Below are 26,444 nucleotides of genomic sequence, written 5' to 3' on the forward strand. Positions count from 1 at the left end.
CCAACATGCATCAGATACCTGAGGATAAAATTGGTGTAATCGTACTGGGGTCCTATACCATCTGCTAAGGATTTTATAGTTGAGTTCCTGTAAATTACAAGACACCGTTAATTTATGAGTGAAGAGGAGAGATCTAGACCATTGGTCTACAGAGAAGGTGGCTCCCAGTTCCGATTCCCAATCAGACATGAATTTGAGTTTAGTTCCCTGGGTGTCTGTGGAAGAGTCCTCTTTCTCCCCAGAGTTCAACATGGCATATAAATGAGATATAGCATGATCAGGAGCTGACCTCGCTGTGCACATCTTTTCAAATTCAGTTAAGGGGGGACATGACCGCGATCCAGGTATCAGAGATTTAATGAAGCTTCGCAACTGAAAGTAGAGGAGCCAACGCCCAGGGCCTGCAGGGATAATATGGGAAAGATCCTCCAAAGGGAGTAAACCATTCTGTTTATATATGTCTATTAATTTGATTGGTTGTCTATTATGGTCTCCTAAAGCTGGGAGTTGACTCAAGCCTGTGGGGAGATCTGTATGACCCGTGAGTGTCGTGAGGGGACCAGGAGAATGTATAAGGCCAAGTTTAACCGCAAATTTAGCCCAGGACCTAGCCAAGGAATATAGAAGCATCGGGGATTGCGAATTAGATAATGAATTCAAGGAGGTAGGGGACAACCAAAAGATTCCAGTGGCTAAATGTGGAGCCATTTCATGCTCAATTTCTACCCATAGTTTAGTAGAGCGGTTGTGACATAGATCAAGCACACAATTCATGATTGTCGCTTTATAGTATGAGCTAAAATTTGGTAGTCCTGTACCCCCCAGAGCTTTAGAACGAGATATTAAGCTATAACTTAGTCTAGCTCTGGGTGCTTTCCATACAAAAACCGATACCATTCTCCTGATCTTAGCAAAATAGGTTAAAGGGATTTTACATGGGATCGTCTGGAACAAGTATAGAAGACGCGGTAAAATGTCCATTTTCACCACATTAATCCTCCCAAACCAAGAAATCTGGAGTGAAGTCCATTTATGGAAACTGGATTCAATAGTTCTAAGCAAAGGTAGATAGTTAAGTTTAAAAACATGTGTCAAGTTGGCTGGGATATGTACTCCTAAATATTTAATATGTTGGGAGGTCCACTTAAATGAGAAAGAGTCCCTTAAGGAATCTGCTTCCCGTTGGGGTATGTTTATGTTCAAGATCTCTGATTTCTGCACATTGACTTTAAAGTTACTAAGGCGCCCAAAAAGATCAAATTCACGAAGAATCGAGGGCAGGCCAATCCTGGGAGAAGTTAAGTAAATAAGCAGGTCATCTGCGAACAGGGATAGTTTGTGCTCTTTATTGCCCAACTTGAGACCCGAAATGGAAGGGTTTGCCCGAAGAGCATTAGCCAGGGATTCCATCACAAGGGTGTATAAAAAGGGGGACAAGGGGCACCCTTGACGTGTTCCATTCCGGATCTCAAAAGGGGCAGAAAGAAGTCCATTAACACGAACACAGGCTGAAGGGGAGGAATAAAGAGCTAATATCCTATAGATCATTTTGTCTCCTAGGCCAACGTGGCGTAGGGTCTCCTCTAAGAACCGCCAGCTCACCCTATCAAACGCCTTCTCAGCGTCTACAGCGAGAAGGCATAGTGGAATTTTGGTTTGTTGTGCTCTCGCTATCAGCCCTAGTGTTTTAAGTGTATTATCTCGGGCTTCTCGTCTAGGTACAAATCCTACTTGCTCTTTGTGTATACAACCTGGAATGTGGGGATGGAGCCTCAGAGCCAAAAGCTTGGCATACATTTTGAGATCCACATTGAGCAAGGAGATAGGCCTGTAATTAGAGCATGACGCTGGGTCCCTGCCTGGTTTGGGGATGACTGTGATATGTGCCTGGAGTGCCTGTCGTGTAAATGGACAATCTGGTGCGATGGAATTAAAGGTTTCAACCAATAGGGGTGTAAGATCTTCTCGGAGAATATTATAGAACCGTGAGGTCAATCCATCAGGTCCTGGGGATTTCCCATTCTTCAGGTTCTTGATCACTGACTCTAGCTCAGGGAGGGTGAAATCATCTTCCAACGTGGCTGTATCCTCGTCAGATATAGGTGTAGGGCCAAATTGGGTTATGTATTCACGAGTTTCATCACTAAGGGGTTCTCGTGAGCGAGCGGATGCTGGTAAATTATATAAGGATGCATAATAGGATTGAAATTCCGCTGTGATATCTACTGGGTTATGTACAGAGCTTCCAGTACCTGTATTAATTGATGGCACGTGAGTCAGAGCAGTTCGGGGATGTAAGGCCCTAGCTAACCAACTTCCACATTTATTACCATACTCAAAGAACCCGTGTCTAATTTTATCCCTAATGCATAATGATTTTTGGTCTAGGATCTGCAATATTTGTTGTTGAACTAGAGAAATGTCTGATTTTAAGGTGTCAGTAGGGGAATTTTTGTTTAGGTTTTCTTTTATGGCAAGGTCAGATAGAAGAGATTTCAATTTATGGGAGCGTTCCTTCTTCAGTCTGGAGCCATGTGAAATAAACACCCCTCTAAGCACGCATTTGAGGGCCTCCCATTTAATAGGGGGGGCGGTCAAATCCGTTAGATGATCATTAGTAAAGTTAGTAATGGCTTTCCTGATGTCTGCTAGGCAGGCTACATCTGATAGTAGGTTATCATTCAGTCTCCATGAGAAGGGCCGGGTGTAAGAAGGTTGGGAGGAAATAATGCCACACACCGGTGCATGATCAGACCACAGGCGAGTGTCAATAGAGCATTTAGGCCCAGAGTCTAGCAGTTGTTGAGATATAAAGATGTGATCGAGTCTACCATAGCTATTATGGATTGGAGAGTGGAAGCTATAATCCCTGACACCTGGATGCAAAATGCGCCATAGATCCACCAGGCGAAGTGCCATGAGCTCGGATTTAAAACTGCGCAGAGAACTCGGGGAGATCGAGGACTTACCAGATGAGGAATCCAGCAGTGGGTCCATCACCAGGTTGAAATCGCCTCCAAGTATGATCGGGGAACCGTCTGCAAATTTGGATAGTTTTTTCAGGATCTTGGATCCAAAAGTTGTTTGTCCCTGGTTAGGAAAATAGACATTAGCTATAGTTATAACAGAATGATCCACAGAGAGCTTAATGAAAACAAACCTGCCCTTTAGGTCTATCTCAGAGGATAAAACTGTATAGCTAAATGATTTGTGGAGTCCTATAGAGACTCCCCCTGATCTGCTAGTGGGATTAGGACCATGAAACCAATTCTGATAATAACGGTTGGCATATTTGGGAACGGCGCCTGCTTTAAAGTGAGTCTCCTGTATCATAGCAATCATAACTCTCTTCTTATGGAGGTTGTATAGAATCTGACTCCGTTTCTCGGGTTTATTGAAACCCCTGACATTAAAAGTGCAAAACGATATGGGTGCCATTTTGAGGGATATTAGTGAGAGGGAAGCATAATCTCCCACATTCTGTCAGTACTATCTGAAATGTAGTAGGAGTATGGGGAAGGACACATGAGGGAAGGAAGACAACAAGGGGAACAATTAAACACAGAGCAGTGCATATATAAAGCATATAAATCTTATTTGGAAGAACCAACATCGTCAGTTCCAAGGGTGCTAGGTGACGACTGAGGTCTTTTCGCAGCGGTGTGTGCTGCGGTCCCTAGGTGGGGTGGGGAGAAAGCAAGGACCAACCGTCTCCTTACTGGACTCCAACTTATTATAACGCAGAAATAACATTTGCTGAATATATAACAGGACAGGTGTGTGTATAGGTCTAGGAGACCCATACATAAGAAAATGATATGCACATAATTTCTATAACAGTATAGAACAATAAAGGCAACAGGAGGGTGTAAATCCCCTCAGGTGGGTGAGCGAGAATGTCCCAACAGTCAATCGTTAGGGTTAGGCTCACGTCTAGAGGTCCTCTTCTGCTTTGGTGAGGTCGTCTGCCATCTTTCCCTCTGTGGGATGGGAATGGGTTGCTTCGGACTAGGCCAATCCGGCAACTCCATCAGCGGGATATCAAACGCTGCACAGAGGTTGGCGAGGTCATCAAGGGATCTGAATACAGCTGACCTCCCTTCTTTAGTAGCGGACAATTGAAATGGATATCCCCATCTGTAAGGAATGTCCTTGGCTTTGAGTGCTGTCAGTAACGGTTTCAGTGCTTTGCGTAGCTGCAAGGTACGCCTGGCTAGATCCTGTAGGATGATGACTTCTTTGTCAGCATGCATGATTTTGCTTGCAGATCTGGCAGCTTTCAAGATGGCCTCTTTATCTTTAAAGAAATGTATACGGCATATGACATCTCTGGGGCGATTAGGATCGCTTAGTTTAGGACCAAGGGCTCTGTGAATACGATCTATTTCAAGAGATTGTCCTGGTTCTCTGGACATCAATGTATTGAAGAAGGAAGTGGCCCATTTCTCAAGATCTTGTGGTAAAATATCTTCAGGAAGGCCCCTAATGCGTAGGTTATTCCTCCTATTTCTATTTTCAATATCGTCTAGATGTGTGATGATATCTTGGATCTGAGCCGAGTGTGTCTGGATGACTTGTTGGTGTGACTCCAGGACCCCCAGTACTTGCTCCTGCATGGATTCTGCCTCCTCCACCCTCTGACCCACCTGCTTTAAGTCATGCTGCAAGGCCTCCATATCTCTTTTATGAGAAGTTTCCAGCCTGGAAAATAAGGCATCTATTTCATGCCTGGTGGGGAGGGATTTGAGGTGAACCTTCCAGTCCCAGTCCTCATCCTCTCTCTGTGGGGTTATGGATGCCCCTGACTCCATGATCGAGGTCTGGGAGCAGCGGCCTCTAGAAGAATGTCCCTGAGGTGCTGCTGAGGACGACCCTGTGTATGGCGGGGATGAAGCCGCCGACGAGCCGGAGCTTGCTGCCGCAGCATAGGATGCCGGCGAACCGGTAGGTGTACCCCTCAGCTGCTGTGGTGACTCTGGGGCTTGTGGGCCTGAGTCTTCATGGTGCGTGGGGGACGCCGCTCTGACCTGTCTCGCCGCCATCTTGGGAGAGTTGTCTTCCCCTCGGTCAGCGTCTGTCTGGCTGGAGGGGACGAAGAAGCGGGAAATCGCTCCCGTTTTGCGGCGTGTCGGAGCGGGGGTCGATGAGGGTCTCCTCCTGCGACCTGTCATGTGGTCAGCGAAGCGGATGGTGTCCTGTCAGGCTGTAAAGTTGGAATCGGTCGGGAGCCGAGGTAAAGCACGTCTTACCCGGCCATTGGTTAGCTCCGCCCCCCGCTTCAGTACTAATTAAAGATATTCCTCATTTAAGCTAGTGTTGAGCGCGAATATTCGAATAACGAATTTTTATCTCGAATGTCGCAACTTCGAGAATTCACGAATATTTTGAATATAGTGCTATATATTTGCTAAATCGAATATTCGTAATTTTTTAACATCTGAAAACATGATTCCTCACTGCTTCTTGCTTGCGGGCCAATGAGTCATTGGCCCACAAGCAACTTATGCTGGAAGGAATTATGTTTTCATATGGGAAAAAAATTTACGAATATTCAAAAATATTTATATATAGCAATATAGCAAATTTATTCGTTATTTCGAATATTCGTCTTTTTCCCCCCAAATCTGTACAGTTGTTTGCATACTCCTCCCCGACAAGCGTCCCCGTCACCATGGGAATGCCTGTGGGTTAGAATATACCATCGGATCTGAGTTTTTACGATCGCAGGGAAAACTCAGATCCGATAGTATATTCTAACCCACAGGCGTTCCCATGGTGACGGGGAAGCTTGTCGGGGAGGAGTATGCTAACAACTGTACAGATTGGGGAAAAAAAAAGGCGAATATTCTAAATAACGAATATATTCGCTATATTCTTATATATTAGTTTTTTAGAATATTCGTCATATTCTAAAATAAGAATATATAGCAGTATAGTGAATATTTGCTAAATACAAATATAGAGCAATTTAGCTAATATAGTGCTATAATCATTTTTTTAGTCATTTTTTTTTCTTTTCTGAACTTCAGATTTTAAAAAATATATATTATAGCACTATATTAGCGTAGCTAAATTGCTGTTTGTATTTTCTCGAATATTCGCTATATTGCAGTATATTCTTGTTTTAGAATATGACGAATATTCTTAAAACAAATATATAGCACTATATTTACTATATATATATATATATATATATATATATATATATATATATATTCTTTTTTCATCAACTTCGCATTACGCGACTTTTACATTTTAGATTAATCGCAATCGCGAAAATAATCTCGAATACGAATATTCGCGAATATGAAACGAATATTCACAAAATATTGCGAATTCGAATATGGGACATGCTGCTCATCACTAATTTAAGCAGGCAGAAGGAAATTCTACTCTGGGGTCATGAGTTTAGGTTTGCAGGGCATTCCGGGGTGCGGAAGACATTGTAGTTCACTTGTAGATACTATTATCGGCCGTCCCTCCGCCAAGATGTTCAAGATGCCGTCCCTCCGCCAAGATGTTCAAGATTATGTATCTGCCTGTCCAGACTGTGCCCAGAACAAGTCCTTGTCAAGGTGGGGAGTGGGGGGAAACCCCCCACCGTACAATGTAAGAAGGATAACAGTAGCAACTAGGCCAGGAAGCAAGGAAAAGTGAAGCAGGTCACCTCCTATTGCGTCCCTAATCCTCTCCCTAACTCCTTACCGTATGAGCGGACCCTGATGGTGGGACGACTCATACCCTGGATACCTAATATCCTGAGTCGCCCTGGAAATCCCTCACATAGGAGCAGGGGAGAGACGACCTGTTCATCCACAACACGGAGGAACAGGAGTCTCTAAAGACCTAGAAGCAGGGAAAAGGAGAGACCATTTACAGCAAGAGGATCGGCAGGTAAGAACAACAAGACAACTCACTTACCTGCCGAAGCCTCCACAACTGGAACCCGTGCATCAGTACAGGAGCCTGAACACACAGGAGGTCACAGTACAAACAACCCACACAGGAATCCAGCATACCAACTCTGCCAGAGCCCCCCATGCTCACAGAGTGCATGGCAGCCAGACTACAACATACAGGGAAAACGTCAAACATACATGTAGGGACAAACACCAACAACAGCCCAGACATGTAACAACTATGAAGACGTACAACACACCCTGGACATAAACCCACACCTAAGATCTACTGGCGAAACGGCGTTGGGTCAGGAGTTGGCCGAGAGATCTTTGCACCATTCAGGGTATGTTTAATTATGTTCCTTTGTGTTCCTTCCATCTTAAACCTCAGTCTCCACAATCGCCTCTGTTGCATTGTGTTTGGGGCGTTGCTGCTATGAGACTCTGAGGTATGCTCTTTCAGCTAGTATTCTTTTTCCCTGTATTTTTTTGCACTGATCTCCCGGCCTCTCCTTGGGTCCTGTTCCTCATCTGTGTGTCCCGCCTTGTGCTGCCTGTTTTATAATACATGTATGTACTGTTTATATATATTTACAATAAAGCTTTTTGGAATTTCATACATACGAAAGTTAGTTTCATTTTTTTTTGGTGATTATTATGACTCCTTGGGGGTCTGATGTTTTGATATCATTCTGTCCGGTTAATATTGGTTGACCTAACAAATAACAAGTAAGGTAGGGAACCAGGAGCAAACATAAGGAAAGACAATTTATGTCCAATAAGGTGGCCCTCAAGGACTGGGCAGGATCACCCAGTCAAGGAGCAGAGCTCCATCACCAAACTAGGCTGTAGTACCACTGCCCCCAGCCTGCAAGCCACAGGTATATATCAAGCTTACGACCACACCCAGGACACACCTTAATCCCCACTAGCAAGAAGATTAACCCCTAGCACACCAAACAGCAGGGAGGCACACCTTAAAGGGGAATTGCACGTGCAAACCAAAAACTACACGTTGCCACCAGCAACGAGTCTGCACGGCAACCACATCACGGTCAAACAACAATAAAACCGTGACAGTCCCTTAGGCAGAGGACTGCTGGCGTAGTCCTTCCCTTGCCTATACCAGATGCTCCATGGCAACACATTTTGAATGGATTTTGTTACTGATCTACCTTCCTCATCTGGCTCCACCATGATCTGAGTAGTGGTTGATTGCTTCTTTAAGTATATTTTGTCCCTTTACCTGGATTACCCTCTGCCCTACAACTGGCTCACTTATTTATTAAGCATATTTTCCATCTGTATGGCCTTCCTAAACACATTAGGGGTCATTTAAGACCGGTGTTTTAGACACCAGTCTTAATTACCCCGAGCGCTGGCGTTGGATCTGTCTTCAAAAAACATTTACCTCAAGGTGCTATCCTGCAAATTTACTCCTTAATTTTTGTGACCTTTCGAGATTATATCTCAAGTCAACCCTGCCTCCGCATTCCCAATTCATTTTATGTGTCTCTTCTCAGACCTCTGGTATTAAACCGTTACTCTAAGTCTTCTGTTGCTGCTCCTGTCCCTGTTGGTGCTGAAGATGAATTTGAGGTCAGCAATATATTGGATATGAAGAATGTCAAGGGGAAGACTTTTTATCTTGTTGATTGGAAGGATTTTGCTCCTGAGGGGAGGTCTTGGGAGCCTGCAGAGAACATCAATGCTCCAGTCATCCTGAAGAAATTCCTAGCACAAGCAGACCCTAAGATGATGGAGTATAAGGGGGAGTACTGCCACACAGGAGGTCCATGCCCACTGCTGTCTTGCTATCCCAGGCAAGCGCAGATGTCATTCTGCTCTCCCTGTGTGAACTGGGATTAGTGCTGTGGGAACTTTCCTTCAGCACTGCCAGAGTTAAAGGGCTTCTGTCACCCCATTAAACCGTTTTTTTTTTTTCTTTACTAATAATTCCTACACTGCGATCTCATCATACATAAGCTAATTAATGATTTTCGTTCAGTAGAATTTGTTAAAAATCGATTTTTATAATATATAAATTACCTTGCTACCAGCAAGTAGGGCGGCTACTTGCTGGTAGCAGCCGCATCCTCCGATGGTAATGACGCCCCCTCTGCTTGTTGATTGACAGGGCCAGGGAACGGAATCGTTCTGTGCTGGCCCTGCCTGTTTTGATTCAATATCTGGCGCCTGCGCCGCGGCCGTACCTCTCTTCAATCTGCGCAGGCGCACTGAGAGGCGGCCACTCACTCGGCCGCTCGCTCCTCAATGCGCCTGCGCAGGGTGTAGATGTGACGTCATCGGCGCAGGCGCATTGAGGATGGAGCGGCCGAGTGAGTGGCCGCCTCTCAGTGCGCCTGCGCAGATTGAAGAGAGGTACGGCCTGAATGAAAATCATTAATTAGCTTATGTATGATGAGATCGCAGTGTAGGGATTATTAGTAAAGAAAAAACAAAAAAACGGTTTAATGGGGTGACAGAAGCCCTTTAATCCCTTCCTTGTGCCGCTGTCCAGATGCTGGTTAAGTTGCTGATCACTCTCCCTATTTAGCTGCACTGTGGATCCACCTCCTCGCATGAGCTTTGAGGTTGTCTAGTCTATAGTAACCAGTGAAAATGATTAGTTGTCTGAATACCTGTGTACCGAACCTTGCCTGTCTACCGATTCTGCTCTTTGCCACCTGCTTCGACCTTTGAACTGTGACCTGGACTATGCACATACTCTGCCATGGAATTGCTATTTGGAACATGTAAGTATTCAGCGTGCCATGACTTTGGACTGTGTTCAGAGTACGCCTTTTGCCTGAGTCCTTGGTGTATCGCACCTGTGTCTCTAATCCCTATGGCTCATCAGCCAACTACACCAGGACTACTCTAGAAGGTAGTCCTGGTAAAGACTAGATCCTTGTACAGGGGTTAAAGGGTGAATACCAGGGAACTGCCAGGACAACGCCCTTAGGTTTAGTCCAAAGTCAAACTGGTTAGTTTGCACTGCCGATTACAGATGGAGACAAACAAATCTGACAATATAGATACCACAAAGAGCCCTTCCAACACATCATAGGAAACATTTCCATCATATTAACACACCTGAGTTTCTTTGAACTCAATTTTTTGGGGCTCCAATAAAAAACAAGAATCTCCCATAAAAAATTACCAAGGCACGTTGGATAGATAATGTATGTGTATATATATATATATATATATATATATATATATATATATATATATATATATATATATATATATATATATATATATATACACATACACACAGGTGAAACTCGAAATATTAGAATATCGGGCAAAGTTCATTTATTTCAGTAATGCAACTTAAAAGGTGAAACTAACATATGAGATAAACTCATTACATGCAAAGCGAGATATTTCAAGCCTTTATTTGTTATAATTTGGATGATTATGGTTTACAGCTTATGAAACCCCAAATTCAAAATTTTGAGGTACCCTTTGCTCAGGGGGTATGGATTAATTAGCTGACTAGAGTGTGACACTTTGAGCCTAGAATATTGAACCTTTTCACAATATTCTAATTTTAAGCTGCATTAATGCAATTCCTTTTAATTTGCATTACTGAAATAAATTGACTTTTGCACGATATTCTAATTTTTCGAGCTTCACCTGTATATAATATAACACATAATACTTTACTCCGCACACTCAGCGCCTTGCTATCAAGCATTCACATTCTCTTTGAGTACAAACTTCATACACAAATTTGCAACATTTTTCTTTTGTCCAGTCAGTTGAACATCCATCAAATTCTTTTGGTTACAATGTCACACATTCACAAACAACTACTCATAGTCCCACTCATGCCTTTGTCTGGTCAATCACATTCTTTTGAAAGCAGCATCACACACTCAGCAGCTCTCTGTGCCTCTTATCTCTGAAGCATTTATCCACCAAGCTTTCCTGAGACACATACACACACAGAAAACCATCCTATCATGGTGCAAAGAAACATTTACTAATTAGATCAATTGCAGGCAAGTAAAGGCTGTATTACACCTGCAGATTTTTCAGCAGATGATCGTTAACGAGCGTTTGTATGAATGCTCATTAGCGATCCTCTTGCATTGTAATACTGCCGCCAATTGCCCGATAAAGGAGCAAATACTTGTTCATCGGCCAATTATGATTTTTAAGCACTCTTTCGGCAGCAGAGCGTGCTTAAAAATCAACAAAGCACTAGACAGCATGGGGGCAAGCGATGGGATAGCGATTGCTCTTCCCCATGCTGTGCAGGAGATCTCTGCATGTAATAACAGCGGTCTCCTCCGCTAGCTAGCAAGCAATTGCCAGGACGGAATGCTTCCCTCCGAACAATCACTTTCTCAATCTGCCTGTGTAATACAGCCTTAATATCAAAGTCTTCTTATGTTTATTCCGGCAAGAGAGTTATCTAACACAATTGTAACATCAAAAACCGTACTAAAACACACAAATACTCACATATAGCAATACAACACCACACTGTCTTTAACAGATCCTTTAAAACTCTCAAAACGCATACCAACACACATTCTTTGATTAGAGATACAACAGCAAATACAATAGTGGAAAAACAGCTTTCTCTTGATGCTTTGGAAGGGTGGATAGTGGGAAGGAAAAAAAATTGTCTTCTTCTCTTCAAAGTATCTGTATTTCAAGTCAGCCTCACTAAATTTTCAACAGAGTCTTTGTCTCAGTCTGCTATTTCACTCCTTCCCCTCCCCTCTATAGACTTTAGCCAAAGATCACAGTAGCCATAACCTTATCTATGTTGTTGAACAAAGCACAATCAAACTAGCCTTTTCAAACATATCAACCCCTGGTTAAAGGGACCTGTTCTTAAAGGGAAAGAGTAACCATTCTATACACATTTCTCTTTAACCCTTAAACTTCATACATACACCACTCAAAGTCTCACCAATCTGTCTTTTCAGTCTTGTCCATGATATATCATATAGCTTCAACAGTCCCTGATGGTTCTGAAACCAGAACTGTTTTAACAAAGATATTTCTTCCAACATCTTCATGTTCTTAGTGCTAACCATACACCTATTGGGACACTAGGTAACAATGTTTATTTTCTGTTAATTAACAAACAGTCCCAGATGTATCACAGTTACTGTCATTTGACTACATATATTTTTACTTATAGTTACTATTTTAAAGTAGTCTCTAATGCTGCAAATCTTTCCTACTTGGATACACAGCATTGGAGTAACAAAGGCTTCACACAAGTGCCATATGATCTTTTCTAGACGCATAGGTGCTTTTCTCTTGCTAGTGCCATATATTTTTTATTATCTTGTCAATGCACTGTTATAAACTTATCAGAATTTCTCAGTACACAGTGATCAATGAGCTCTGATACCTACAATATGCAAGCTCTCACTACTCAAATTCTTACAGACTGTTACTAATGATTTCTGTAAACTCAGCAGAACTCTGCTCCTTTGTACTGACTTCAATCCAAATCAACTGTCCAAAGCCTGGGGATTTTAGCACAGATTAATACTAACTATCCAAAACCTCACTTATGACTCTACTATCTAGAAGCCCCACTCATAGCATTTTTGTACAGATTACCCAATTCAATATCTGCCCACAGATTTTCGCTTTCCTGGGTTTTCTTATGAATACCCTGGGTCCATCTGGAGTGGCTGGGATCAATACTATCCTCTCTATATATCACCATATCAACAATATCAGCATATTTATTAACTCAATGTGAATTCAAAGATTCGAGAATAAATAGGTTTATGCAGGTTAAGTGATAAAAATATTTTCTAAGTGTGATTAAATATGTTAAAGATAAACTAGACAACTCACAAACATAGTAAAAAAACAATCACTCTAATCTGTGTTCAAACCAATGAGGAAGCTCCAATCAGCCACGCTACCAACTTAGTACATGACTGATGCCCGAGGTGACAGGAGAGATGTAGTGACAGACATTATTTTTCACATGATGTTTCCTGGACCTTGAAACTCTTTGTTAAATTAGTAAAATTTATACCCCCCCTCCTCCCCCAAGATGCTTTCCCATGTGCGGTATTATGTCCAATAGACTGAAGGGGAACTCATTGAGTTCTATGGGAGAGTCTTCCAGGCATGCTCTGTGAGTTGTGCAGAAGTCGTTGTACAAGGTAAGGATAAGCTTTGAGGTGATATCATTATAAGCAGGATTAAAATGACAGATAAGCAGGTGACTGCAGTAAAGTGATCTTTACAGACCAGGAAGTGGTGTCTATTATTAGGCTTAGTGGCTGGTGTTAAAACTGCAGGAGTTTATGATTTCTGTTTAAATATAAATTTTGACATGGAAAATTTAAAACAACATCAGCAAAAATTCTTTAAAAGTATTTTAAACATAAAAATGTGATTTAAACAATAGGTCGTTTTCAGGTGACACATTCTTTTTAACTCTGTAATGTGGCCTGGTGGTCATATGACATAAAACAATGGCTTGTTCATGCTTTTTATTATTGATGACCTATCCTCATCAATATTAAAAAGCACGGACAAACTCTTTAACTAACTATCCCTATCTCACAAAATTACAAGAAACATAAAAGTTAACATAATAAAGGTGAAAGAACCAATTAGTATACCCTTCTAACACAAACCCTTATTCCAAATTTGGGAAGATTGCACTGGATATCTAGAGAGAGACTCAGAAGGGAACTTTATACTCGATGCACACCCTATGCATATGTAACACCCCAGAGTGGTGTTACCACTCCTGCACCCTGCTATTGTATTTAATGGGCTAATGCAGTAAGCCGGATTGGGGCAGATGCACACTGGCGCAATATGAATGGTTTTGAGTTTGTGACGCCAATTGCAGCTTGCGCAGGTACTGTAACAGGGCCCTTTAAGATGTTATAGCTCACGTACTAGGTGAGGAATGCCAGAGGGGGATATTATCTCTGCATTGTAGATATTGTAGTGTCAACGGTGTCTCCTACCTTAGTACGGTTGTAACTCCTGTATCCTGGCTCACATGCAATAAAGTGAGTGTTGCAAATAGGAGTAATAGAGGAATGATGGAATTCCACACAGATAATAGGGTCCAACTTGACTTTACTTGATGTTATAAGTGGCAGCTTTAGATCCATACAATTTACAGCAATAGTCTTGGGGTCCCAGCAGGTGTTGGCAATATGTGGCAGGAATAATATATATCTATTCTGCATCTGAACATACGCCTATAGATCTGGCAGGGATCTGTCTTCTGCTCTGTCTTGGGTTCTGCTTGGTTTGGGCCTGACTAGCTATGGAGGTACTTATCTTCTCCTTGTATTTGGAATCTGTACTTACAGGACTGCTCGCAGGGAATGGTGGTTTCGTCCTGGAGATCTAGAAGTTCTGCAATTGCTGCTTTCTTTGTCCATCCAGCTGAGGTAAGGAACTCAGGCTGGGAATGTTGCTTTAGGCCTCAGGTTAGGCCTGAATCCTTTGTTGGGATCCCTGTTTCTGGGAGCTCCTATTCACCCAGCCTGCCCCAACAGGGGGTGGCTGGTACACTGCTAGAACCTTCTGTCCTCCCTCTGAAGTAAGAGTGGGAATGTTCCACTCCTCCTCAGATGGGGGGAGCTAGCCTGGAATGGTCTATTCCAGTCTAGTTATACTAACTTTCCTACAGACTATCGGCTACATACTGCTGCCACCTGCTGGTGTACATGGAAATTACAGCAAATATATAAAATACAGATAAATACAATCTCAGATCACATAGGATATTAACACATTCACATCTTAACATAATGAAGCTGGGTGACAGAGTTTAGTGACATACTCTGGGATGTTACACTAACACAGTGTCATCTTATGTATTTATGTCCAGGTCCTATACACTGTGCATTCCTAATCTTTTTGCAACTGTTATTTTCATGTAATATACCTGGTTCACCAGCAGGTGGCAGGAAATATGGCAGAGCTTTACTTAGAATGGAACTCTCCATTCCATTCTAATCCCCCTCTGGAGAGAAGTGGGCTACTTCCTGCAGGAAGGGTGGGGACCAGTTAGTTCCAGGTTTAGGTTTTCCCTAGACAGGGGAAGGGTGTGCAGGGGTACGTCTCTGCTGGACGTGCTCTCGCCAGCCAGAGCACCCTAAGCTCTGCTGGCCATGGAGGCCAAAGCTTAAAGCCTCTGGAGACAGAAGTAAAGTTCCCTGGCATAGCCTAGAGTCAGACTACAGAGAAGAAGTGCAGCTAAAGAAGAAGCCAAGTTATACAGCTAGCAGAGTCAATGAGAAAGATATAGCAGAGTTGAGTTTGCCTGCCAGTTTAATGCTAAAGCCTGCTAGAACCAAGACAAAGCCTGAAAACTGTTTTGGAGAAATGTTTATACAAAGTAAAGCTGCTGTTGAACTTCATCTCAAGGTCTGGACTCAAGTTCTTTCCAATCCCCCAATTATTCCACCTATTTATTGCTTTGGAGCCAAAGCCTGGGGTCCAGCAGTATCCAGGTAGGAGCCCTGTGACACATGAAGAGACATTTAGGCCACACTACACCACTCGGCATTCCTACCAAACCTGGGACGTGATACAGAGGGCCCTGGAGGGAGGCGCCAGTTGCAATTGGCATCACAAACAGGATTTCTTTTTGCCTTATTGTTGCTATAGGCCTAAACCCCCGGAAAAATAGACTTTATTGCACTTACTTACTGCTGGAGAGTGTGAATCTGCATCAGTTGCAGCACTTTGCCAAAACAGGGGTTAACCGGCCATCTTGGATTTGGGCATCGTGTGTTGAGAGGAAGACATCCACCCAGCAGAGTGGAGGGAACAAAACAGCGCGCCTCCACAGAGGAACCATTCTTGCAGCAGAAGGAACTAAAGTGCTCAGTACAAGTTCCCAGGAGGACAGAGAAACCAACTGTACCCCTTACAGGAAGTAGAAGTGTCAGCCATTTTGGAAACTGGAAAAGGCAGTTCCTTCTTCCCTGGATCCTGAGAAGCAATGTCCAGAAGTCTGAGTAAGTACTGCTGGGGAAAATAAACTTGCTAAAGACTGTTTGGGGCCATTATCTGCCTGTCACAGCATCATACTCCCCAAAATTGCTCAGTTGCAGAGACTCTTAAAGGAGCCACACATCAATTCTGCTGCCGTTGCCCATAGCAACGTGCACTTAAAGCGCATTTCAGCTTACACTGACTCCTCTAGTATGGTACAGGGTATCAGAAGCCATGTCTGACAGCGAAGATAGCACCCAATTGGACCGCAGTGAGCCGCCAGCAGCAGCTGCAGCCACCTGCATACATGCCTCTTACTATGCCAAACTACTTTTTGGCACCTTGGCTCCCACGTTATTCAGGAGACGCCCACTAAGAACATCTGCAGTATGTCAGTGATCTACTCAAAGAGGAGGATAACACATGGCAGAATGACCTAGCCTGATGGAAGGCCCACAGGGGGAGTGCATTACAGGACTTAATAAAGAAAGAGGAAGAAAGGAAAAATCTGGAGAGGATGCTTAGTGGAGAAGGTGACTTATCAGAAAGAAGAAAACGCATAAAAAGCATATAAAGAAATTGTGGGTGAAAAAGAGCGCAGAGAAAGAGAAGTGCATGAATCCTACAAAAATGCCAAGACTTCCACTCATCCACCTGCTTAAGACAGCACACCTGGTATGACACTACCAGATCCTCCAACCACTGAAAGTGTCCTATCCACCAGTGAGAAGTTCACTGAAACTGCTCCATTCACTCCAGAACCACCCCTGAATGCAGAGCTCCTTGCTATGAAAGACCAAGGGTCCATGCTTTACTGTTGTCTGGAGAATCTGTCACCTACCAGGAAAAGGCCAAGGCTTACAGTGGATCCTCCAGAGAAAGGGGATCCTGCAGTTCCAATTTCTGCCACAGAAGGCCACCAGGAGATCACAGATGAAGTTTCTGCTGGAGTTACAGCTGCAGAGAGCACCAAAGCTACGAGTGACAGCGATGAGGATTTTGCGCCGCTTAAAGAAAGACTTTTGCACCTTCAAATATGGGACCCAGGAGGAATACTTCCAGCCCCTTCTGTAAAAGACCTTATGCTGTGAGAAAACCATCTATTGGACTACTGGAACCACTACATGGACTGAGTCTGACAGGTGAGAGCCTGTTGGCCCATTTTCTGTTTTTATTGCCCTGTTTGGTCCTCACTCAGATAGACATGGTTTGTCAGGACTCCCCCCATCGGCAAAAGATCTCGAAGTCGCACTCAAGACCTTTTTTCCCCCTTCTCAGGTTGAGTGGGAGATGTCTTTGCAAAAAGGGTCCTCATTAAAATTGCTGCTATTAGATATCATACCTCATGTGGATTACAAATGACTCTTGCATCATTTGTTCCAGTTTGGTGCACTTAACAAGCCAGCATCCAAAGAATAGACTCAAACGTATACCTGAGCTCTTTGCGGTCTCTAATGTGAAATTATTTGCTTTCTGTATTTGCACTATTTTTTGCACTAATGTTTTAAAATTTTAGCAATGTTCAAGCACTTTAGCCCATTGTCCAGACTGTATTTTAGGTACCACAATGTGACCCATGATGCACTTTTAAATGGACTTTGGTAAAATAACATTGTTAGCCAGATAGTTAGCACCTTACTTCTATGCTCATATGGACTTCCTCTGAGGACGTTAATACTAATGGTCTTATGTTACCTTCTGTTAGCTTAGAAAGCCTAGGCATTGTATTGTGTTGTTTCTACACAAGGGGGACCAAGTGGTAAGTCACAAGTAGATCTAACATTGTCAAGGGTAACCCAGCTGCTGATAAATGTGTGTTTATGTATGTCTAGATGTACTAATGCCTTGTGCGCAGCCTTAAGGAAAAAGTTTAGCTACCTGTTTAGTCATCAAGGTGACGAAGCGTAAAGCATGATTAGGCCTTCGTGCTTGGAAGGGAACACACGATGAAGCCACCCTTCTATTTGCGGGCATCTCATAGCATCGTGGAGGCATTACAGTGCATGACACCCGCACGCTTCCGGTGGTACTAGGGCTCAGTATCCACAACGGGAGTATTTGAGCACTTTGTGCAATCTTTTTGGTTTTCTGGTTATTACCAAGATGGACAACTGTGAATGGACACCCTACTAATACGGGCAGGAACCTAGTGGTAGCCGTTGCTATGTCAGTCTAAGTACATGTATCATAATAATAAATAGGCCTCCATACTCAAACTTGACTGTTGTGGGGTTCCAAGCAGAACCTGAATTTGTCGTTAAAGATGATACAATTTCAGTTCATAGCAGTTCAGGTTTCTCATTCACGACACCACTGCAAATGAAGGCAACAATGGCTGGTTGTCAATGGTAGGACAGGTAATGGGCAGAATGACACCCATTTTCCTTTTGCTAAGCACCTGGAAATGGTATGGGCAAAGACAGGGGTGCTCTTGCTTTTTGACAAATCAAAAGATCATCTACTTCTTGTCTGGGCCATCCTGAGCCTGTTTGCCATGTGAGTGTGCCCTCACATAACAGTCAATGATCTCTTACCAGCAAGTACACTACTCAAAAGTAGCCCCTGAGAGCCTTTTTACAGAGCAGCAAGACTGAGTGTCTAATGAGACCACACCTGTAATCTGGAACTTATCTGCCTGAGATATAACTGCATGCTGAGTTTTAAAGCATTCCAACATTTCTGTCTGGGTGTGCTATTTTTGTCTGTAATTGTATATGTATGTGTGTGCGTGTGTGTCAACATCTGCTCTTATTCTGTATATACAGGCACTGCAAAGTACCACATGTCTTGTCCTATATACTAGATGTAAGTCTCAATATTTGCCTAAATATATATACAGTGGTGCTTGAAAGTTTGTGAATTCTCAGAATTTTCTATTTTTCTGCATAAATCTGATTTAAAACTACATCAGATTTTTACACAAGTCCTAAAAGTAGATAAAGATAACAAAACTAAATGAGTCTAAAATATTTTATTTATTGAGGAAAATGATCCAATATCACATGAGTGGCAAAAATTGCGAAGCTTTAGGATTAGCAGAGACTGCAGTTTGCTAAAGATCACCTCAACAAGCCTGAAGGCTATTGGAATATTGGAATAATGTTCTGTGGATGAGAAGACCAACATAGAACTTTTTGGTTTAAATGAGAAGTGTTATATTTGGTGAAAGGAAAACATTGCAGTCCAGCATAAAAACCTCATCCCCACTGTGAAACATGGTGCTGGTAGTATCATGGCTTTGGGCTGAATTATACCAACAAGGACTTAAAGAAAATGTGAGAACATCTGCTCGTGAGGTGAATCTGAGGAAATGTGGGTCATACAGCAAGACAGCGACCCTAAGCACACAAGTCATTCCACCAAAGAATGGTTAAAGAAGACTAAAGTTAAAGTTTTGCATTGTCCATGTCAAAGTCCTTAATCCAATAGAAATGTGGAAGGACCTCAAGCAAGCAGTTGATGGGAGGAAACCCACAGATACAAAAGAATTTAAACTATTTTGTAATGAAGAATAAGCTAAAATTCCTCTAAGCCAATGTGGATGACTAATCAACAGTTATTGAAAATATTTAGTTGAACATTGGGAATCTGAAACATTTTTTTGGGGGGGGGGCGGGGGGGGGATTTTTGGTCAGGTTGCTGTGCCAGGGTTGTCTGTTAATTTCTCGGGTTTTGTTGTGTGTGAGGGGGGCAACAGTGTCCAGAGCTGTACTTATTGTGGTGTTATATAGGTTGGTGGCAGAATCTGGGCCTTGGAGGGAACAGATGGTAGAGAGTGGTTGAAGAGAGTCAGAAAGCAAGCGAAAGTCGAGATGTTTAAGGTTCCTGCGGGGGTGTGCTAAGTGTGTGGACCAGGGGAGCAGCAAAAGAGACCAATGAAGAGAAGGTGAGTAGGTTGTGGTCGGATAGGGGGAGAGGCGAATTAGAAAGGTTAGATAGGGAGCAGAGGCGGGTAAAGATAAGATCCAAAGTGTGACCATCTCTGTGGGTGGGAGCTGAAGACCACTGTGATAGGCCGAAGGAGGAAGAGATCCTCACAAGACCTCCTTCCCTCCTCTCCTCTTATCGCCTCTTCCCACAATCGACTCCAAGATTTCTCCCGTGCATCCCCCATACTCTGGAACTCGCTACCCCAACATATTAGACTCTCACCTACAGTGGAATCCTTCAAAAGAAACCTGAAAACCCACCTCTTCAGACAAGCCTACAACCAGTGACCCTGCTGCCTCTATACCGCCATGACCAACTTCACCCGCACCTACTGTGTCCTTCTCCCATACCATGTAGATTGTAAGCCCTCACGGGCAGGGCCCTCTCTCCTTCTGTACCAGTCTGTAACTCGTCTGGTTTATGATTAGTGCAATTGTCTGTATTATGTATGTATACCTCTTCTCATATGTACAGCGCTATGGAATGAATGGCGCTTTAATAATAAATAATAATAATAATCCTTGGCAGTAACTAGTGATTGTGAGAAATGCATGCCATTAGCTTTTCTGCTTGCAGTTAGAGATGAAGGAGTAAGAAGTACTGAGTCATCTGAGGTTAGTGATGTTCCTGACATCTAATGGGGCAAGGTATTCCACACCGCACACGGCACCTGACTCTGGACTGCGTGATACATTTGGACCTGCTCTACTGCCCTTAAGCAGCCATGGAGTCTGCAGCTGGTTAAAGAACACATTCAAGCTGACAGTGGAGTGCAGGCTGATACGCATAGTGCCTCTGCCAAAAAAATTTAACAAGTGTTGTTGCTTGTAAATAACAGTTGTGTATTAACCATTAAAAGGGTTTTCCAAGATTTTAATCCTGATGACCTATCCCCAATCAGCTGTTTGAGAAGGCACTGAGGCTCCTGTAAGCACTGCGGCCTTCTCTCAGCAAACCAAGCACAGTGCTATACATTGTATAGCGGATGTAATTGGTATTGCGCTCAGCCCCATTAACTTCTATGGGGCTGAGCTGCGCTTCGACCACGTGACTGATGAACGTTTTGTCACTCGGGCTAGGAAAAGCTTAGAGAAGGCTGTAGCACTACTGCGAGCACTGGTGCCTTCTTAAACAGAATAGGTCATCAGTAACTGATGAGTGAGGGTCCGACACCCAGGACCCCCGCCGATCAGATACTGATGACCTATCCTGGGGATAGGTTATCAGTATTAAAATCTCGGAAAACCCCTTTAAGCCTGTTCCCTTTGCTTGCATTGCGAGTGAATAATAGGCTGTTTGTTGTAGGAAGACCTTAATGAGGTTCCTGTATATGTTAGCAGAAGGACATTTCTCCAGTGAATGAAGAGGAGTGTGGCATGCTAGGCACCTGTTGGACCATGCAATACATTTGGGCTGCTGTAGGAATCACCTCGTTTTCAAGCTGACAGAGTAGCCCATTCCTTGCTAAGATCAAGTTCTTCTAGGGTGAGTTAATTTGGCTCCTAATACCTCATTCACACGTCAGTGTTTTGGTCAGTGATTTCCATCATGATGGAAAGAAAACCGGAGCATGCTAATGGAATGGAATGCATTTTGGAGCACTCCGTTCTGCTCAGTTACATTTTGTCCCCATTGACAATGAATAGGGACAAAACGGAAGCGTTTTTTTCCGGTATTGAGACCCTATGACGGATCTCAATACCGGAAAATAGAAACGCTAGTGTGAAAGTAGCTTCAGATGAGTACATTTTAAAGATTTGGGAAACATGGCTTCTTTCCTCCAAGAGCAGTGACACACTTGTCCACAGGTAGTGTTTGGTATTGCAGCTACCTCAATAGAACTGTAATACAAGCCATGAACTGGCATTTGTTTGTTTGTTTTGCTTTTATCAAGAAAACCCTGGTGACACATGTTAGGCTGAGTTCACACATCAGTAATTTGGTCAGTTATTTCCATCAGCCAAAACCAGGTGTGTGTCAAAAACACAGAACAGGAGCAGATCTTTCCATTATACCTTATCTCTGAGTAGGTTTCACTACTGGTTTTAGCTCACAAAAACTGATGGAAATAACTGACCAAATAACTGAAGTGTGAACTTAGGCCTCCTGCACACGAACGTATTTTTTTGCGGTACGCAAAAACGGGTCCCGTTTTCCCGTGATCCGTGACCGTTTTTTCGTCCGTGGGTCTTCCTTGATTTTTGGAGGATCCACGGACATGAAAAAAAAGTCGTTTTGGTGTCCGCCTGGCCGTGCGGAGCCAAACGGATCCGTCCTGAATTACAATGCAAGTCAATGGGGACGGATCCGTTTGACGTTGACACAATATGTTGCCATTTCAAACGGATCCGTCCCCATTGACTTTCAATGTAAAGTCTGGAGTCCCTTTTATACCATCGGATCTGAGTTTTCTCCAATCCGATGGTATATTTTAACTTGAAGCGTCCCCATCACCATGGGAACGCCTCTATGTTAGAATATACTGTCGGATATGAGTTAGATCGTGAAACCTCATTTCCGACGGTATATTCTAACACAGAGGCGTTCCCATGGTGATGGGGACGCTTCTAGTTAGAATATACTACAAACTGTGTACATGACTGCCCCCTGCTGCCTAGCAGCATCCGATCTCTTACAGGGGGCCGTGATCAGCAAAATTAACCCCTCAGGTGCCGCACCTGAAGGGGTTAATTGTACTATCATATCCCCCTGTAAGAGATCAGGGCTGCCAGGCAGCAGGGGGCAGACCCCCCCCCCTCCCCAGTTTGAATATCATTGGTGGCCAGTGCGGCCCCCCCCCTTCCTCCCGCTATTGTAATAATTCGTTGGTGGCACAGTGTGCCCCCCCCGCCCCCCCCCCTTCCTCCCTCTATTGTAATAATTTGTTGGTGGCACAGTGTGCGCCCCCCCCCCCCCTTCCTCCCTCTATTGTAATAAATCGTTGGTGGCACAGTGTGCGCCCCCCATTGGCCCCCCCTCCCTCTATAGCATTAACAACATTGGTGGCCAGTGTGCGGCCTCCCATCTCCCCCCCCCCCCGATCATTGGTGGCAGCGGGTTACTACTGGTAAGTGACAGTTCATTTAGCAATGCGCCGCACAGACCTGTCACTTAACAGTAGGTGGAGCTCCCGGCCGGACACGAACATCGCAGCAGCCGGTAAGTATGAATCTTCTACTATTGTACTATTGATAAGTAACCATGGCAACCAGGACTGTAGTAGCGTCCTGGTTGCCATGGTTACCGATCGGAGCCCCAGCGATTAAACTGGGACTCCGATCGGAACTCCGCTGCCACCAATGATGGGGGGGGGGGGGGAGATGGGAGGCCGCACACTGGCCACCAATGTTGTTAATGCTATAGAGGGAGGGGGGGCCGATGGGGGGCGCACACTGTGCCACCAACGAATTATTACAATAGAGGGAGGGAGGGGCGCACACTGTGCCACCAACGAATTATTACAATAGAGGGCGGGGGGGCCGCACTGGCCACCAACCTATTATTACAATAGAGGGGGGGGGGCCGCACTGGCCACCAATGATATTCAAACTGGGGAGGGGGGGAGGGTCTGCCCCCTGCTGCCTGGCAGCCCTGATCTCTTACAGGGGGCCGTGATCAGCACAATTAACCCCTTCAGGTGCCGCACCTGAAGGGGTTAATTGTGCTGATCACGGCCCCCTGTAAGAGATCGGGTGCTGCCAGGCAGCAGGGGGCAGTCTTGTACACAGTTTGTAGTGTATTCTAACTAGAAGCGTCCCCATCACCATGGGAACGCTTCTGTGTTAGAATATACTGTCTGTTCTGAGTTTTCACGAAGTGAAAACTCAGCTTTGAAAAAGCTTTTATGCAGACGGATCTTCGGATCCGTCTGTATAAAAACTAACCTACGGCCACGGATCACGGACACGGATGCCAATCTTGTGTGCATCCGTGTTCTTTCACGGACCCATTGACTTGAATGGGTCCGTGAACCGTTGGGCGTGAAAAAAATAGGACAGGTCATATTTTTTTCACGGCCAGGAAACACGGATCTCGGATGCGGGTGCAAAACGGTGCAATTTCCGTTTTTTCCACGGACCCATTGAAAGTCAATGGGTCCGTGAAAAAAAACGGAAAACAGCACAACGGCCACGGGTGCACACAACGGTCGTGTGCAGGAGGCCTTAGTCTTAGTCAAATACTTAGTAGAAGATGAAATCACTTTGGGTGGTTTCGGCTGTCCCATAGTTAGGATGAAGTCTGTAAGAACTGAAGGCAGGTATGAGAGCGGTATCAGGATGAATTTACTGTCCCATCCAGCAGAGTAACGTGCCCAGGGATGAACTGCGGTCAGTGCATGCTCCATACAATCTGTAGCAAGAGACAGCTTTGTGGAGCAGAAGGATGCTACGCTGTCAACATACTCATAGCCTAAAATACAAATACACACAGAATTAGATCACAGCATCAGGTCTGATCACATGCTTACAATATAGAACAACAAATGTAGCTAATTAATCTTTTTGGGGATTTTTTGCTTTATTTTAATTAGTGGCTTTTTTTTTTTTTTGTGACAACCTTGCCAAAAGGTGCAAAAATTCATATACAGCAGCTATGCATATTGGCTCCAATCTATCATGAGCAAAGCAGCCAGGATTATCTTTAAGTCTAGAGCAACCTCCAGCACTCCAGCTGTTGTGAAACTACAACTCCCAGCATGCTCTATTCACTTCTATGGGAGAGGTAAGTTTATTTATCTTGGGTCTGATATGGAGGTCTGATATGGCGGTCTGATTTGAGGACTGATCTGAAAGGTAAGTGGGTATTTTGTTTGGACTGCCACAAATTATAAGGTTGTATTTTTTTGTATTGGTGCACATTATAAGGGAATATTTTTTTTTGTACTGGCACACATTTGGGGGATTTTTTACTGGCACATATTATAAAGAGAATTAATACTACTGGGGGACTATGGGAAACATGATTACTAGTATGGGCACAGTGGGGGGATTATTACTACTGGGGGCACTATTAACAATATGCACTATCACAGATGATAATTATTTCTATTGGTGGGACTTTGACGAGCACTATTACTGTGGGGGGCAGCCTGGCACAGTATCGGCTTAGCAGAATTATTTTTGGGGGACATTATGTTTATACTATTACATAGTAACATAGTTTGTAAGGCTGAAAAAAATACATCTGTCCATCCAGTTCAGCATGTTATCCTGCAGGTTGATCCAGAGGAAGGCGAAAACAAAACCAAAACAACCTGTGACGGTAAAGCCAATATTTCTCAGGGGAAAAAATTCCTTCCCAACTCCAATCAGACAGTCAGAATAACTCCTTGGATCAACAACCCATCTCTAGTAACTATAATCTGTAATATTATTACACTCCAGAAATACATCCAGGCCCCTCTTGAACTCTTTTAGGGTCACCACCTTGTCACGGACGTGCTGAGACATACGGACTTCCCGGCGACAGTGAGTGGCAGAAGATCTGTGAGACTGGCAACACGTGGTTTGATTTGACAGGTTTTCCTTGTGGCTCAATAGGTGTCTGTGTTGTGTCTGGTAATGGTCACACCCCTTGCCTCCAGGTGTTGCTTATGTGGTCATTTAACCTTCCTTATTTATAGTTGCTTCTCCCACTATGCTGCAGGGTTTATAACTTCTGTGCCTGTGGATTGTTTGTGGTTGGATCTCGGCTGAGTTCCGGCTGCTTCCATAGCCTCTTTGAAGTTAAGTCTTTCCTTTCCCTTTTTGTATTTTGTTTGGGTTCTGTGTGTTGCATTTCCCTATTGTTTGTATTAGGCCTGAAGGAGACTCCTGTTCGTCCTTCCTTTTGGAGGAACAGGTACTCTCATCCCTGCCATTAGTACCAGGGTCCTATAGGGTTAGATAGGACTCTAGGTATTCCTGCGTATGAACTCACCTTCCTTTGGGGTCTGTTCATACTGGTAGTCAGTCAGGATTTTGGTTAGGGTTTTTACTAGGAGGTGTCCATCTTCCTTCCCTAGTTCTCAGTCCTGATTCCCTGTTTCCCCTTCCCTCCTATGCTCGGTGTGGTGTTTCCCTCCCACAGCGAAGCATAACACACCTCCTCAGGCAGAGAGTTCCATAGTCTCACTGCTCTTACAGTAAAGAATCATTTATATTTGTGTAGAAGCTTTCTTTCCTCTAGACGCAGAGGATGTCCCCTCATCACAGTCGTGGGAATAAGTACATGATAGGAGAGATCTCTGTACTGACCCCTCATGTATTTATAGTTATTAGATCACCCCTTAGTCATCCTTTTTCTAAAGTGAATAACCCTAATTTTGATAATCTTTCAGGCTACTGTAGTTCACCCATTCCAGTTATTACTTTAGTTTCCCTTCTCTGAACACTCTCCAGCTCTGCTATGTCTGCCTTGTTCACAGGGGCCCAGAACTGTACATAATACTCCATGTGTGATATGACTAGTGATTTGAAAAAGTGGCAGGACTATGTTCTCATCATGTTCATCTATGCCCCTTTTGATGCAACCCATTATCTTACTGGCCTCTACAGTTTAGTTTGCTGTCCACTGAAATTCCTAGGTTCGGGTAACTTGCATTATTCCTTCCCATGTGCATCACCTTACATTTGTCAGTGTTTTTTTTTATGTTTTCTTTAT

The 26,444-nt window shown here is 43.8% G+C and overlaps 1 protein-coding gene across 2 annotated transcripts in view; it reads right to left on the minus strand.

The window, feature by feature from the left end:
- Positions 1–24,052: 24,052 nt before the first annotated feature.
- The window catches only part of LOC120993695 (retinol dehydrogenase 7-like), a 115,519-nt gene continuing 113,127 nt past the window's right edge, over positions 24,053–26,444 (minus strand). Inside the window, exon 5 of one of the 2 annotated variants that reach the window (XM_040422170.1) lies at positions 24,053–24,213. In XM_040422170.1, the coding sequence (XP_040278104.1) occupies positions 24,189–24,213 (25 nt within the window). In that variant the 3' untranslated portion in view covers positions 24,053–24,188. The remainder of the gene's footprint in view (positions 24,214–26,444) is intronic. The other variant, XM_040422171.1, reaches the window with a different exon arrangement.

Source organism: Bufo bufo, chromosome 3 (assembly GCF_905171765.1).
Source record: "Bufo bufo chromosome 3, aBufBuf1.1, whole genome shotgun sequence".
Taxonomy (NCBI): Eukaryota; Metazoa; Chordata; class Amphibia; order Anura; family Bufonidae; genus Bufo; species Bufo bufo.